General features: G+C 28.2%; 1 protein-coding gene across 6 annotated transcripts in view; it reads left to right on the top strand.

Annotated features, from left to right (window-relative positions):
- Positions 1-16,947, top strand: part of LOC117172702 (trichohyalin-like) — a 113,919-nt gene that overhangs the window by 22,119 nt on the left and 74,853 nt on the right. For 3 of the 6 annotated variants that reach the window (XM_033360863.1, XM_033360857.1, XM_033360858.1), the window contains exon 2: positions 2,629-2,724. In XM_033360863.1, the coding sequence (XP_033216754.1) occupies positions 2,683-2,724 (42 nt within the window). In that variant the 5' untranslated portion in view covers positions 2,629-2,682. Of the gene's footprint in view, positions 1-2,190; positions 2,286-2,365; positions 2,513-2,628; positions 2,725-16,947 lie in introns of those variants that run through there. The other 3 variants (XM_033360859.1, XM_033360861.1, XM_033360860.1) reach the window with 3 other exon arrangements.

The following is a 16,947-nucleotide window of genomic DNA, read 5'->3' as shown; positions in this document are numbered from 1 at the left end:
CATGAACTGAGTCCAATTCATTTTTTATCTCATATGGAGTTAAACCCTTTAAATGAAAATGTTTGATTACCGCTATGAACTCGTTTTTTCCATTTTTCTTAATGAACAATTTTTTTCTTTCAATTGGTTATAAAAACACGTAAACTCAGAAAATGTGGACTGTGACTGCACCATATATCTAGTCGGGAGTGGTGCTGACTGAAAACAGATGATTTGGAGCGATTCGCGCGCCATTTGTTGGTCATTCTAAGGACTTATTGAACTACCCTCGTATCTATGCAAACTCTTTGCGAAACCTTTCAAATCTTCTTGATATCTTTGGGAAATTATTTCAATGTTTGTGAAATCTTTGCGAAATATTTGAAATGTTTTATAAGTATTTGATCATGTTTTTTAAATAATTGAAATCTTCAGAAATCATTGAACTTTTTGGAAAATCTTGTAAATTTACCCGAAATCTTTGAAAATATTTGAAATCTTTGGAAAATCATTGAAATCTTAATGATCTTTTACATCTATCCGAAATTTTTTTGAAATTTTAAAATCCTTGAAATATTTGGGAATTAATTGAAATCCTTTATATTCTTAAAAATTGTAATTTTTGCATTCTTTAAAAAATCATTAGAGTCTATGAAATCTTTTATATCTATCCAAACTCTGCGAAACCTTTCAAATCTTTTTTATATCTTTGGGAAATTATTTCACTGCTTGTGACATCTTTGCGAAATATTTCAAATGTTTTATAAATATTTGATCATATTTTTTAAATAATTACAATCATTAAAATCTATATAAAGTATTAAAAATATTTTTGAAATATTTGGTATATTTTTTAATTTGTTGAAATCGTTGGGAAATCATTGAAGTCTTTGTGAAATTTTTTCAACATTTCTGAAACATTTGTGATATTATTGAAATCTTTGGGAAATCTTTTACGCCTTTGTGGATTTTTTTATCTATCCGAGATCTCTGTTAAATCTTTAAAATCTTTTCGAAATATTCGAAATCATTAAAATGTTTCAAATAATTTTTGAATTGGTATATTTTGGAAATTGTTTAAATCTTTGAGAAATATTCGAAATGTTTGGGAAATCATTGAATTCTTTCTGAAATCTGGAAATCTTTGAAATATTTTTGAAACATTTGTGAAATCATTGAATTCTTTGAAATATTTTTGAAATGTTCGGTCATATTTGTCAAAATTATTGAAATCTTTGTGAATTCTTTTGAAAATCATTGAATTCTTAAAAATATCTTTGAAATACATCCAAAATCTTTGGAACTTTTTTTTACACTTGTGGAAATCATTCTAATCTTTGTGAAATCTTTCTGAAATATTTTTGAAATATTTTGAAATTCATTGGTGCTTTTGTAGAATATTTTAATTCTATTCCAAATCTTTTCGAAATATTTGAAACCTTTCATACCTTTGCGAAATCATTGCAATCTTCCTGAAATCCTTAAAAACATTTGCGAAGAAACCTTTAAAATTTTGAAAATGTTTTTAAAATATTTAGTTATATTTTTAAAATTAGTAAAATCCTTGGGAAATCATTGATGTCATTGTAAAATCTTTTAAATTTATCCAAAATCGTTGAAATCTTTCTGAAATATTTTCCATCTTTGGAAACACATTGGAATCTTTCCGAAATATTTGAAAACTGTGGAATATTTGAGAAAAATTTTTAATTAAATGAGTATTCATTTTTCATAACTGAATAATACTTTACATTATTTAATTTAAATCGAACTCAAAACGAAGTTATAAACATCTATAACCATAGAAATGGTGTATTTTACAATCGAAAATTAATTATATACATAATTTTTTATTTCAACATTGTTTTTTTATTCGTATTACTTAATCATGTATTCACTTATCAGTTGTCTACTTTTTGATGTTCTCTCTCGAATTTAAAAGTCGAAGCAAATTTAAATGATAAAGAATCCTCAGAAACGCCACCAAACGTATGTTTGTATAACGATTTTCACTGAATTCACCATCCGGATCCCGTCTGTGATTTATGTCTACACCGACCTTAAATCTAGTAATTTTTTCGACAAAATGACTTTTAGGGAAAATAAAATTTCGGACAACTGAATACCTACCCCCTTGCGGATCTCTAGCTAGTACGTGCTACTTTTCCATCTGAAGTTAGCAAACTAAAATAATACGAACGATGGCTTCAAAACAAGACGATTTGATATTACAACTGGACGTTAAAAAAATGATGATCAATTAAAATGGAACCATAATTTTTACAGTGTTCGTGTCATAATTTTGTGTAATACTTCTTATATTTTTTGAATTTACGACATTTGTTTTCAGTCTATTTTTATTGTTTATTTCGCTATTTCCGGTTAGTGTACCAAATTACGAAGGCCAAAATAGGTTTGTCGTATATCTGATTGCACATCGGATAGAGTAACGTGATCGTAAAACGATATGAACTAGCATAAACGCAGAGCTAAAGGGCACGAGCTGCTGTAATGTTTGCTCATAGTGACCACGGTATTAAACCACGTTGTCTTGTTTTGTAATTACAACACGTGCAATGTGCTACTATTGTTTTACGTTGTCTCTGTAATTAGTTTCGTGATTTGTCTAACTTTATTGTATAATTTCAGGTTTAGAACCCAAACGCCAAGCTGTGATTGGTAGAAACAAATCGTGCCTGAAGGATGGCGTCGCCTCATGCCTCATCGCGACTTCAAGTGATGCAGGTAAGTTTAGAGAAATAATAAATAAATAAAAGGGCCTAGGGGCTTATTATATGAAATTAGCAATGCTATACCCATTTCAGGGTCATACAATACAAACTGCACTCAGAAAACGATTTGGTTGAATCAACAACATTTTGGTTGGTTCAACCATGGAATATGGATTTTATATGGATAACAAAATATTTATTTGACCCAACTGAATTGTTTGGTTATTCTAAAAAAATCTTTTGATAGACAGAGTATTTGGTTAATTCAACAAATAAATTTTGTTGGATCAATAAAGTATTTTACTGGAACAACAGAAATTTATTTGATTGGATTATATTTTCAAGTATGTCCAAGAAAATAGTTCTTTTGTTTCAAGAAATATTTTTTCTATTCGTGTAATTAATAGGCGATTTCTATGTGTGCTGAAAAATCCTGCTATTTGTACGGAAATTTTGGCAAGCGATACTATGGTTTTTATGATAACTTTAATTATATGATCTGCAAAATTATAGAAGTTGGAAATATTACAACTCTGTCGAAACATCTGTAATTTTTAAAAGACTGTTAATTTTTTATTTTATATTAAAAATGAAACTTATTTACTTAAGGCTCTATCGGAACAAATTCTTATTACAATACAATACAATATAAATTATATAAGCACAATAATTTATTTTATATATTTATACAACATGCACACACGTATACAATTTTTCTGATCTTGCTCTGGCTTATTGTTCATTAATATTACTCTTAATTTCTTATTCTAAAATAATATATTACTGTAATTTTTAATTCCCGTTCATTAAATTATTTTATAATATAACTCTAATAATTAATATTATATGTATCATAATCTCTCACGCTGCAAAGTCTTAACATTGGATGAAAAAATGTTCAAAATAATATTTCTGCTTATATTTTCAACCGATTAAAATTGTTTTTCGTTCAAAATAAAGCTTAGTATATTCTTAAGAGATCTGTTTGAGCTGATTTTGAAAAAAGTTAACAAGTTTTACTTATTAAGTATAACCTTTGCAAAAATTTAAATTTTTAAGTTTCTGATGCATTGATAATGCATAAATTGTTCAGTTTGATTGACATTATAAAGAAGATAGACAGAGATAAAGAAGTAATCAAAAACAAATATAAACAAATGCAGAGTTTAAGCAATTTTTGACAGTTTCAGGTTTTTTTTTTTTAATTGCTTCAATTGCACTACATGTGATAATTGTTTTTGGAAATTTGATTCAATAGGTTTACCAGTGATGTTTTCGAGCAGCAGATTAACATTTTATACAAAATATGATTGTTATAAACAAATAACATAAACATAAGTTTAGTTTGTGCATTTTTTCAATTTAAGGTAATTTTGTTGTAAATTTGTTTTCATTGGTTTAATAGTGATATTTCAGAGCTGTACATTGACATATTATGAAAAATGTGATTGTTCTAAAAGTTGTTTGCAGGATCGTAACAAAATCTCTCTTTCGAACCCTTCTTGGCTTGATATTTTTTTTCTGCTTAAAGCTCTTTTTCTTCTTCGTTTAAAGTCGATCAAGTTTCCAACCAATTCAATTCAATTAATCTACGAAAACAAACTTTTAACATAAGTACCTCGTACTCTAAAAAATTGCAAAAACAGAGAATTTATGAAGAACATTTTTTTATAAAAATCACATATTAACACAAAAGTTAATGGATTTATCCGGAATATCACTGAAAAACCAACTGAAACAAATTATTTAAGAAGTACCTCAAACTTTTAAAAATTGCCTGAGCTCTGCATTCCATTACATTATTTGTTTATAACAATGATCCTTTTTATTTTTATAATGTTTGTACATGGTTTCAGATTGGTTCATAGACAAAATTCAATTTATGAATATTTAAAATCATTACAAAATCTGAGGCTACTGCTTATAACAATACAATTGTAATATCAAATTATGAATTTATTAAAAATTCTTAATTAATATTTTTCAAATCTGCGTTTATAGATCAAACATTAATATCACACAAACTGAACAATGTATGCATTGTTAATGGGTCAAAAACAAAAAAAAATTCTAATTTTTGAAAAATTTATTCTTAGATAAACAAACGTTATCAACTTTGTGCAAAGTTCAATATATAAGCTGGAATTTATTTCGAACCTGTTTTTATTTAACCTCTACACTGTGTGCTGTTTCACTGAAATTTTCGATTTTTTAATAGCAGTTTTGATGTTTAAAAGAAGTTTTTTTTTTTTATTTCTTTTTTTTTGACTTCTCGCCCAGAAAAAATTGTTTTAATATCATGTGTAGATATTCTTGAAAGGAATCTTTTTTCTTCTTAGCATTTGTTTGTATCTCGCCTAGTTGGTCCGTAAGGTTATGAAATTGGAATAGTATTACTGTTTTTGACGATGAAAACTTTTTATTTTACAATTTTTAATATTTGCATTTTAAACTCTAGATTTAAAAAAAACATTATTTATTGTAGAAGTTTTCTAAAGTCGTAAATGTTTTAAATTTAAATAATATTATTTGAATTTTTTGGGTCTTGAATTAAAAATTAGAAGTGATTTATATTAATAAATATTATATAGTTTTGAGAATTCAAGGGAAAACGAATAATAGAAGTTGAGCAAATTTCCAACCAAGAAGTAAATTCACTGCCATTTTTCGGATTTCTCAGTCAAAATAAATTCTCGGCCATTTATCAGTTTGCTGGTCCCTGAGTGCTATAAAAATTTAATTAATTATATATTTTCTATTTTAATGATAATATATATTATTATGAACCAAAAGCTCTGTCTAATTACACGGTTTCATTTTTAATTTGTTTAATTTTCCTCTTATAGAATGTATTCCTAATTTATATTATTTTTATTACTGTCGAAAATCTAAATCTCTTGTAAAACTAAAGAAAAGAAATTGAAATTCTTTGCAAAATTGAAAATCTTGTAATGAAATGCTCATAAATCGAAATAATTGCTTTATAATCAATTGAATATCTAAAAAAGAATTGTTTTTCGAATAAAGAGCGATAATAATTCTGGCTCCCACTTTTTTCTTAACCTTCAATAATATTTAATTAAAAATTAGAACCCCTTATCCAGAAGGAATTTTGTAAGCCCACACCTTAAAAAATTAAACAAGTCGTAACTCTCTGACAATAGAGAACCTTTGAAGATGCAGGAAATGACGTCACTGCATTATGGGTAGAGATCCTGGTGAAAAGAAGTTGCGGTTGATAAACCAAGCGTCTCCAGATCCGTCTGCTTCGAATCCTCTGACTCGCTCATTCTCTCTCATTTTTCTCATGTTATATTTGCTTCCGACAAAATTTTTATTTTTTTATTTTTCTTCAAAAGGAATATTTACATAGTACATAAATTGAATGGACTTTTTTCTGTTCACTGATTTTCTGCCTTAAATAAAGTACGTGAGATGTGGCAGGTCAAAGGTCAGGAGTTAACCTTTAAATCCGGTCATGATTTTTTCATTCTTATAAATAATCATTGTTATTTGACTTATATAAGCATAAATAGGATTGGAATAAGTCATAAATTAATAAAATTTATCAACTCTTATTATTAAGTATTGATAAAGAAATATATATTTTTCAGGGCAAATACTATTTTTCGGGGTTTTTAAATAGAAAATAATGTTTAAAATAGCATCTTTCTAAGTATCGAGGCGATTTTAACGTTTATAGTTAATAAACATGGACAGGTTTTGTGAGGTGGGTCTAAAAGATCATGGCCATTTATGCTTGACAGACTATGACGGATAATCCTTTCGCGATATTGTGATTCATCTCTTATTCGTCCTACGAAATATTATTCTTTTTGTTGTCTCGACATTTTTCTATCTTCCTTCCAACCACAAAAATCCAGAAAAATATGACCAATAAATTATCTAGCTGAAAAATAATTACGAAATTGACAGCATCATTATTTTTTATTCTTTATCTCTACGCACTCTACAAATTTTCAGTTGCATTAATTTTTATCAGCCTTAGTTAATTTTTCATAAATCCTCCATTTTTAGTATCTTATAATTTATCTCGCCTAATAAACATTAACATATTTAATTAAAACAGTTTCATACAATTGATTTGTCTTAACCTCAAATAAATTTTTTAATCTAAAAATTCCCTATTTATATTTATTTTGCTCGTATCGTAAAAATTAATGTACAAAACTTGACAATTTAATTGTTTGTCAAAGCCAGCAAAGAAGTCACTTTTTACTTTTAGTTCATGTATCGGCTTATTTGAATAACCTTAATTTTCTCTACTGAATAATTAACCGAGCAGTTGATTACCATATTCCAAATGAAATCTGTCACTGTAAATAAAAAAATAGCTTCTTCTAAAAAAGAATGATTTATAAATTTAGTCCGAATTATATTCTTTCCGGCGAACTCGATTATGCTAATTTCGGGCGAAAGGAGTGAATCAGAACAGGTAGAATAGTCTATTAAACGTGTAGGTGTCGCAGGAACCACCGAGCTCGACTTTCGACTCGATATACTGTCATGAACCTGAATAATTATTGACACGAGAGCGTGGGTAGTCAGATACGTGTGTCTCGATACTCCCACGTGAATAGCACTGATCCTTGGTTCGCGTCATCGAATCCTTTTGGACGGCTCCTTTTCTGCTTCGACTTTCTCTTTTTTCGCTATCATATTCACCACTTTCAGGTTCTTTTTTTTCTCGTCTTCCTGCTCTGGCAGGCCATCAAATTGCATCAATATTTTCCTGGAAATTATTTGAAATGTTATCACTGAATCTCAGCAGTAAGTATCTCAAAGTTTAGTATAAACACCAAGATGATTTTTTAGAGATTTCAGCTCAATTCTGTAGTATTTTGGATTTTTTATAACAAAAGTACGAGCCGCGTGATAGGGATAAACAAGCTTTGAAATATCACGCTTGAACTTTGACCCTTGCCCCCTGATTCTAAACCTATCATCTTGGGCGCTTGCCCTTTGATCCTTACAAATTAAACTTGAACTTGGAACCCTAGCGTACGTCCCTTTACGTTGAACTCTTGACCTGTAAGATTTAACGTGATAATTGTCCCCTAACGCCTGATGTTTTACTCCTGTCCTTTAAGCCTTTATCATAGATGTTTGTCCATTGACCTTTCAGGTGTGACCTCTGGTGCATGACGACTAAACCTAAATCCAAAAGTTTGTCCTCTGACCTCTAATTACATAAGTTTTAGCCACCTTTAAAATTTAACCTTTAACCTTTAATTTTTAAGTATGAGCGTGCCGCCCAACATACCGCACCATGTTTCCTAAATTATTCAAATTTAATCATTTCTTACTTAATCCAATGTCCTTTATATACTTATATAAGTTAGATGACCATAAGTATTTATGAGAGTGAAAAAATCACGTCCATACATAAAGGTTAACGTCTAATCTTTAACCTTACACGACTTAATGCAACTATTCACTGAATGAGCAGAAAGTACTGTAACTGAATAAAGAATTCTTTATTTTCGGCTTACTTAAAGATGAACACCTGACCTCTAATTCATGACCCTTGGCCTATAAACCTAAACTTTGACTCTTGACCCTTGATCTTGGATGCTGCAATTTGACTCTCACAAATGACTCTTAATTTTTGACTCCTAGTGTTCGACCCCAAACCTTCAATTCTTGTTTTTAACCCTTGATCTTGGACGTGTGTCATTTGACCCTTCAAATTTAATCCCTGACGTATATCCCGTAACGTCGATCCTAGACCTATAACATCTCATATTTGACTTTGTCATTTGAACTCTCAACTTTAGGCCTTAAAAATGACACCCCACCTTTTATTGAGAACGTTGCACTCAACCTTATTTCGACCCCTGCCTGAAACAATAAAAAAAATACTGAAATTTAATTCAAACTGATTTATCTTAGAAATAATTACAGGTAAATGTCGAAATACCATCGCAATACAATTTTTATAATATAATACATTTAATTCTATAATGTAAATATATTTCGCTGCATTTTAAAGATAAGAATAAACAAACTCTGAACTTTCACACCTTAACTTTGACCCTTGGAACCTGATTGACCAATAGTCTTTCATACTTGCGATTTGACCTTTGACCTCGAATTTTCAAGACCTTGAAAACGACCAAACACCTTTGACTGCTTTAATTATTATGAAATTACTTTATTCATTTTAGACTGAAGCAAAGGTAGATGTGAAAAATCTATCATCATATGCGCCTTTATGTACAGGGTTTATCATGCCCAGAAAATATCCGATTTTCTTCAAAGATGTATCAAATTGAACGTCTTTTAGTTTAGACGTGCATTAGAAAACAAAATTTGCTTTAGCGTATTAATGTTTTTTTATATCACTAAATGAAAAATTAGAAAAATTTCCTTTTGAATATCACTAGGCTGAAAGTTTTTCTTTTGGGCCAATTTTCCTCGGGCATGTCTGAAATTTAAGATTTTAGTATGTCAATGTTCATTAGAAATAAATTTTACATTCTCATCAGTCTACGCTTTGAGACCCCCTGAATCAGGAAAACAGTTTTTTACGATTATGTCTGTCTATATGTCTGTCCCTCTGTCTCTGTGTGTGTATGTAGATTTTTAGCTTCTTAGCGCGATAACTTTCGAAAGAATTGACAGATTACATTGGCCTTTGGTATTCTCTTTAAGTGTCCCTAATGATTTTTTTTATAAAGAAATATTTCCGGAGTTATAGCATTTTCAAAATCCAAAGAAAAAAACGAAAATGAACATTTTAAGCCAAACAACGTACGATATGAAAAAAGTCACAGGAAGAAAAGAGTTGCATTTCGAACAGAAATTTTGACTGCACAAAAAATAATGAAAAATAAAAAATTCCATTTCAGGTTCAAACTATGCAAGATATGACAGAAGGTGAGAGAAAATAAATTGTGCACTAAAAAAAGATCTACACATTTGTTTATAAATAACTTTAAATAGCACACGTAGTTTTTGTTTTATTCGTAAGAAACAACATTTTTAAAAAAATTAAATATTTATACAAACGATACAAGATACGAAAAAAGAATAAGACGAAAGTTGCTCATCCAGAAAAAAATACAAATTTGTTAATAATAATTTTTTGACAGAATGTGCAGGTTTTGTTTTATTCTTTACAAAAGAAATTACATTATACCAAATTTGCTATGGATCAGTTTTTGACGCCACGCGTAATTTTTGTTTCAATCGTAAAAAATGAGATTGAAAATAAAAATTTTAAAGTTATGGAAAAACGACACAAGTTACAATGAAATCGATAAGAACAATTTTTACAATCTCATTATTGATGATTGAAAAATTATTATAATTTTCCGAAATTTAAAACCAGTCTTTCAACGGATCTCCATGTTTGGAGACCCCCGAAAATTTGAAAATCAAGTTTTAAATGGGCGTCTGTTTGTCCGGCCGTCCACCCGTAAACACGAAAACTCTCGAAAAAATGAGTGGATCAAATCGATCTATGGCACACTTTTTTTCGTTCATAAAAGTTAGGACGAGTTTATTAACCAGCCATTCTGGATAAAAATTAAAAAAGTTTAAGCTTTTTCAACATTTTTGCGACCATTTTTTTAGTACACTTAAAATTTTTTGCGCGGCTATTCGTAGTATATAGAAATCCAAACAATTTATACTTATGATTTTTTTCGATAAAAAAAATCATCAGAGTTATAGCATTTATAGGCTTTAAAAAGTCAATCAAAAATCAAAATTTTAAGCTAAACAACGCACGATATGAACAAAGGTCAAGGAAATAAGAACATTGCTTTTTAAAAGCTCTACAATATGGTGATAACAACTTTTTTCATCTTCTTAAAAAATCGAAAATTTAAATTTTTATTACACAAAAAACAATGAACAAAAAAATTAATTTTTGAAATAATGACACAAATTAGGAGAAAAATGAATCAACTAAAATTTTTTCCCGAGAAAAATCTACAAATTTGTTATAAATCAATTTTGATAGGACGCGTTGTTTTGGTTTTAATCATAAAAATAACAGTAAAAATTTTTTTTAATTAAAAACTTGTGGAAAGACGACAAAAGGTAAGAAAACAAATTGATAGACGAAAGTTGTTTACTCAAAAAAGAGATAGGAATTTGTTATAATTTATAACATGCTCGTCATTTATGATTGAGAAAGTATTGGAATTGTCCAATATTTGACAACACCAGTATTGTTTTTGTTACCAGTGAGTAGATAATTTAAAAAATAAGGAAATTTCGTCCTTTTCGATCTCTATTTAGATTTTCATTAAAAGCTTTATGTAAATGTACATTAAAAATTAAAAACTATTTTTTTCATATCGATGCTTTTTTGTTATGAATAGGTTAAAATCTAGAAAAACTCGGAAATTATATTTCTTAGCCACGATGCTCTCGAAAAATCAGGCTGAACTCAGGAAGTAGGTTTCTGCAGCTTTCCTTTACCCTGTCCAAACGGGCTGTATATTTACTGATAAAATCGATGAGAAGATTAAAAGATGGGAATCGATAGTTTTTAACTAAAAACTAACATCTTTTGCTTAAGAATCTTAAAACAGCAGGGAAAACAATTTTAGATAAATGAAGTTTTTGTAGAATCTTAAATGACGAGTTTTTTTTTAACTACAAGAATAAGTCAGTAGAAAAAAGAAAACAGACTTTTCCAAAATAAAAACTCTCTTTGAAATAGATATCGAATTATCGAAGGGCTTCTTGTCTGTAGTATTGTATTGATCAGAAGTGTATACTAATTACTTTGGAATTTGTAATAAATTCTGCTGTGTAATTGAATAAGATTGACTGAATGTCGCGAAAACAGACTCGACACCATAGTTGCCATTCTTGAAAGGGTATCGTCATCTCATCAAACAGCTTCCCATTAGGCGAGTTATACCACTTGCACCGTAGTGCACGCAATACTATAGTTATAGTCAATGTACCTACATGTGCATTCAGTTTGAGTACCAAGTACGTGTAATTACACTGCTTAACTAGGCACGATACGATGCTGCGCTCCTAAATTACAATTACAAATTAAATCATTATATTGTATATGAAGCACAGTGAACTATTCCAATTTCGTACGTGAATCTTTATTAAGAGTATAACTACTGAAAATAAATTAAACAATTTATATTATTATTCAAGGAATCTATATTATCATCGACTAAATTAAGCTATGAATTACAATTTTTTGAAATTTAATATCTTTTGGAGAAAGATCTTCTCCTTTCCCTCATCTGGGGATCGAACCACAGAACTTCCGATTGCAAGTCGGGAGTTTTCCCATTAAGCTACGAGATAGATCGAGAGAAGAATCCTTTTTCAGAAATACACGGATTATTACGTGCGTGGTTCGATTCCCAGCGGAGCGAAAGAAGATCTTTTTTCAGAAAAAAATTTTATTAAAAATTTTTTTATTTGTTACTCCATCTAGTCTGTAAACACGTTAGGAAATTCTGTTTTTCCTTGATGATAATAAAGATTCCTTGAGAAAACAGACTTGTAACAACTGGCATAATAATGCGTGTATTTCTAAAAAATGATGCTTCTTTTGATTTCTCTAGTAGATTAATGGGAAAGGACTCGACCTGCAATCGGAAGTTCTGTGGTTCGATCCCCAGCGAAGCCTTAGGAGATCTTTTTGAGAAAAAAAATTTAGTTTAAAATATTATTATAGTCTTTTCACTTGCTGCTAAAATATCATATAATTCCCTTAGCATGAGTTTATTTTTTCTTATTAAGACAGCTTGAAAAGGTTCAAATTTTTTATTTCAGTGACGGCTACTTAAATCTTAGTAACTTTTTCTACTGAAGAACTAAATTCAAGATGACCACTGACCAGGAAATAGCCAGGAACTTTAATGAAAACCGGAAATTTTTCAGATTTATTTATACTTTTGCAATAATTTGAACAAAAAATGTGTGTGGATTGCAAAGTGTAGTTCCCAACCTTCTACGTAAAAATAAAGAAATTATTCAAGATTTTAAAATCAATGTTTCTTCCAACAATGATTTTGCCTTTTATACTATACTATTAAGATTTTAATGCTTGTGTTGATGGATACTTCAAAGTCCCTAGAATATTACGCTGAAAAAATTAGGCACCTTTGTTTTAAGTCTCGTGAAAAACAGGTATAAAAATGACAAATAAACATTTGCTTTTGAATAAATAATTTTTAAAATGATCATCTTTATTTTTTTATGGAATTGCAATAAATTTCGACTAAAAACTGTCTAAAAATTGTCCTCTATAGTTATTTACAATTGAGTTATGATACAAAATAATAAGTAGCCCTCAATTATTAATGCTAATATCTTTGAAACTGTAAACAATTTCAAACTACAACTTTTCACAGTTATTTAGAAACCCAAGCACTATTTATGGTCTAAAGAAAAGCAGAATCTGAGACATGAACCATCAGTCCTCACTCTCCCGCAAAATGTCTCAGATGCGTTGTCAAGCATTAGCGCTGGCTGGGTTTCGAATCCGGTCACCTATACTATTTTGAATATTTTAAAAAGAATTTTACTAAATTCATTTTATTTATTGATCAGACAATTATTTATTAAATAAGTGGTCTTTTCTCGTGTTACTTGATTATTTACATAACATCAAGAAAGTCCTTTTTCTACTTAAAGGCTTTTAAATAAACAACCTCAACTTTCTTTCAAAAATAAAAAAGGACTGATTTAAAAAAAGGGTTTTGATACTTTAAATGTTATAAAAAACTCTTTTACAATTTTTTGCGCAATATTTTAAACGTACAGGATGAAACAAGTTACCTGAGGGAGAACACTCATACATAGAGAGTTTAACCAAAAAATTACCTGGACCGACAAATGTCATACAATTTTTTGCAGATTTTCAAATAAAATTTTAAAATAAAATTTAAAGCAAATTTGTTTGAACAATTAATTGAAAGAAAATATCTCAAAATATTTCAAATGATTTCCTCAAATTTCAAAAAGAATATACAAGATTTCAAAGCAAAAATTTTCGATTTTGCAAGATTATAAAATTCTTGAACTCATTCGAATAAATTTAAGAGTTATTTAGATGTATTGAAGGATACAAAAATAATTTTCAGTTCCAAAAAAATGCACATTTTGAAAGATTTCGATCATAAAATTATTTGTTAATTAATATTTTCGAAGTTTTTTTTAACCTGTTTAAAGTATACTGAGAATTTTTGGAATTTTGAAGAGATTACACATATTTTTTAATGTTCAAAGATTTCTGAACGTTTATAAAAGATTCTTCATATTTTTCTAAGCGCCAAAAAGTTCTAAATATATTTTAATTTACCTAAAGTTTCCTAAAAATTCATGAAATCCTGTAAAATCAAAGGAAATTTTCTTTGAAATTTTCTAGATACTTCTTTGGTATATCTGAAATCGTTTAAACTATTTTTAAATTGTCTTCAGGAACCTAGGGAAATTGTATTTGTATTACCTTAAATCAAATAACAAACAAAAATTTTTAAATAAAACTTCACTCAAAATTTCATTTTTATATTGAAGTTTATTTTTTTCTTTAAATTGTCATTTGTCTAAATTTTCTTATTCTGGACTGAAACATCTTTTTTGTAAAATTTTCTTTTTTTGAATGAATTGAAATCTTTGTGATTTACAATAAAAAATATTTGTTTGTTAACTACTTTGTTAAACATTTACTAGTTTGATTCACAATTCATCATTATAGCTGAAAATTCATATGCTTCCTGAATTTACCAAATCTGATAAGTAAATGTAATTTTTGTATAATTTTTGGTCGATTGAGAATTATAAACATGATTTATTTTATCGTGAATACCTTCTGTGGATAATTGTTTATCAAATTTGTTCATAGAATAACAGATTACTGATCACCTCTTATGAATTAAATTATAAAACGGGTTTTTCTATAATTTGTCTAAATTTAGTTCATATCAATTGACGAATCCTTGCTAATTTCCATGAATCAATTTTCATTTACTAATTTTTAATAAAAAAATCAATACATTTTTAAATAATGTATGTACTATTATGCAAGTTTTTTCGAAATCGGCTTTCACAGATTTATGCGAGATTTTGTTAGCTTTACTTTTTATAACTCGTAAAATAAAAAAGAAATAAAATTAGTGAAAGAAAATAAGTAAAAATCATTAATTTTCTTATTTAGAATATGAAATATCGGATATTTTACACATTTTTATCTGGATATTCTGTATATGTTCATTGTTAGAAATATTCCAAATTTACGAAGTCATGAAGTTACAAAATTAACGGAAAATTTTACGAAATTTGTAACTGAATTTCACAAATTTTTGTATAAAAGTACGAAATTGTAACGGAATTTTCGTAAATTTGACCTAAATTTCGAAAATAGTTGCGTAATTTTCTATTAAATATAACGGAATAATTTTCTTGTAATTCAAAACGTAAAATATAATTGTAAGAAGTTTCAGAATTTTCAGACAAAATTAATCAGAAAATGATTGCATTGTGGATTGCATTTTTGAAATTTCAAATTAAAAAAATATAAAAATTATCGAATATGTTTTATTCAAGAACTTGAAATATTTCATCAGTAAGCGTTAACGGAGCTGGAAAAATTAAGAAAGAAAAAATGATTAAATTCCCAACATTTTCAAATTCGAATTTTTAAAATCACATTAGCCGTCAGGACGGTCTATCTTGGCCCTGAAGAGTTCCCCGATAATTTTCTACGCGGTTTAATCAACAAATGCATTTTCTACTATTTCTAAATGTGAGAACTTGATTGTTTCAACGAAATCAAATGTTAATTGTTATATTTGAAATTTTTTTCTTAGAAAAATCAATAGCGACCCTTCGACTATAATAAAAATTATTGTTTTCTATTGCCAATATCTTACACTGACAAATAATGTTTACTTTTTTCATACTTTTTTTCAAATCCTATTATTTACTGTCTATTATGCAAAGAGTCATGAAAACTACGCAGACGTCTGTCTTATAAATAAAGGAATACTATTTCACACGTTTTTCTCTCGTCGAAATAATTCACAGTCAAGGTGGTCGCTGGATCGGGAAACCGGGATAACCGGGAATTTTCCGAGACCGGAAAAACAGGGAAATGACAGTGAATTTCTTTTTTTAACGGGAATCTTGCACATTTTTAGAAAGAAAATATTTCCAAGTTTCACTTTAACCGTTTTTTTAAATAATCAGTTGAATTTTTATCTGTTTCTATTATGATATCATCCAGTTTATAATGCGTAATTCGAAAATCTTCCACTTCAGATTTTTAAGTTCAAGACTTTAATTTTCAAGCATAAATTTTTTATTTAAAGAATTTTAAAATGCAGGAATGTGTTCAAAATGTAAGTATTTTCAGACTTTAGCGCTAAAAATTAAACTGTTTTACTTGAAAGTTCTTAGCAGTTAAACAAATGTGAGCACCCGATTGCAACTTTATTAACTATTTTTTAATGAAAAATTAATTCAAAATAATATATTTATGATTAAGGACTTTTATTAAATTTTAAATTTTGTAATTATGAAAAGAACAATTGCGTAATGTTTGCAAATATTCGACTTCTCGTTTAAATATCCGAAACTAAACAAAGAAAAACTGAAATTTGAACGTTACAATTTCAATTGTTCTTTTAAAAAAATTAATTTTAATGTAAATTGTTGAATTTTGATGTATAATAAATACTGAACACCTTTTATTCGTCGGTAAAATTCGAGTATGCTGAAGAGATATTTGAATGGTCTAAAAATATTCCAAATTAATTTAACATTTAAAATGATTTTAAGTAATGGAACAAAAAATTTAGAAATATTTTTAAAACATTTTTTAAATTCCCAAAACAACATGTAGATGTTTCGAGATTTTAAAATAAAGTATTAAACATTTTTAGCGATTTTTAAACTACTGAAAATAAAAATAATTTAAGTTTTAATTTAACAGGCGTTCAGTTTATAACAAAAATGTAATCGTTCAGTTATTAATATTTCTGACTTAGAATTGCTTAAAGTAATTAGCAGCTTTGTTTTTATCACTTCGAATAAAGAAATTTCTAACTTTAGAGTTCGATTTTTAAAATTTCATTGGCCGTGAAAAATGTTTGCAAACCGGGGAAATAACCGGAAAATCACCGGGAATTTTTTCTGTGATTAAAACGACCACCCTGTTAATGCACGCTAAAAATATAGGATGCATCATTTTATTGATTATGAGTAGCAAAATATAGACGGG

This window comes from Belonocnema kinseyi, chromosome 5 (genome assembly GCF_010883055.1).
Source record: "Belonocnema kinseyi isolate 2016_QV_RU_SX_M_011 chromosome 5, B_treatae_v1, whole genome shotgun sequence".
Classification (NCBI taxonomy): domain Eukaryota; kingdom Metazoa; phylum Arthropoda; class Insecta; order Hymenoptera; family Cynipidae; genus Belonocnema; species Belonocnema kinseyi.
The sequence above is the reverse complement of the archived record's forward strand: the minus strand, read 5'-3'. Positions and strand labels throughout refer to the sequence as shown.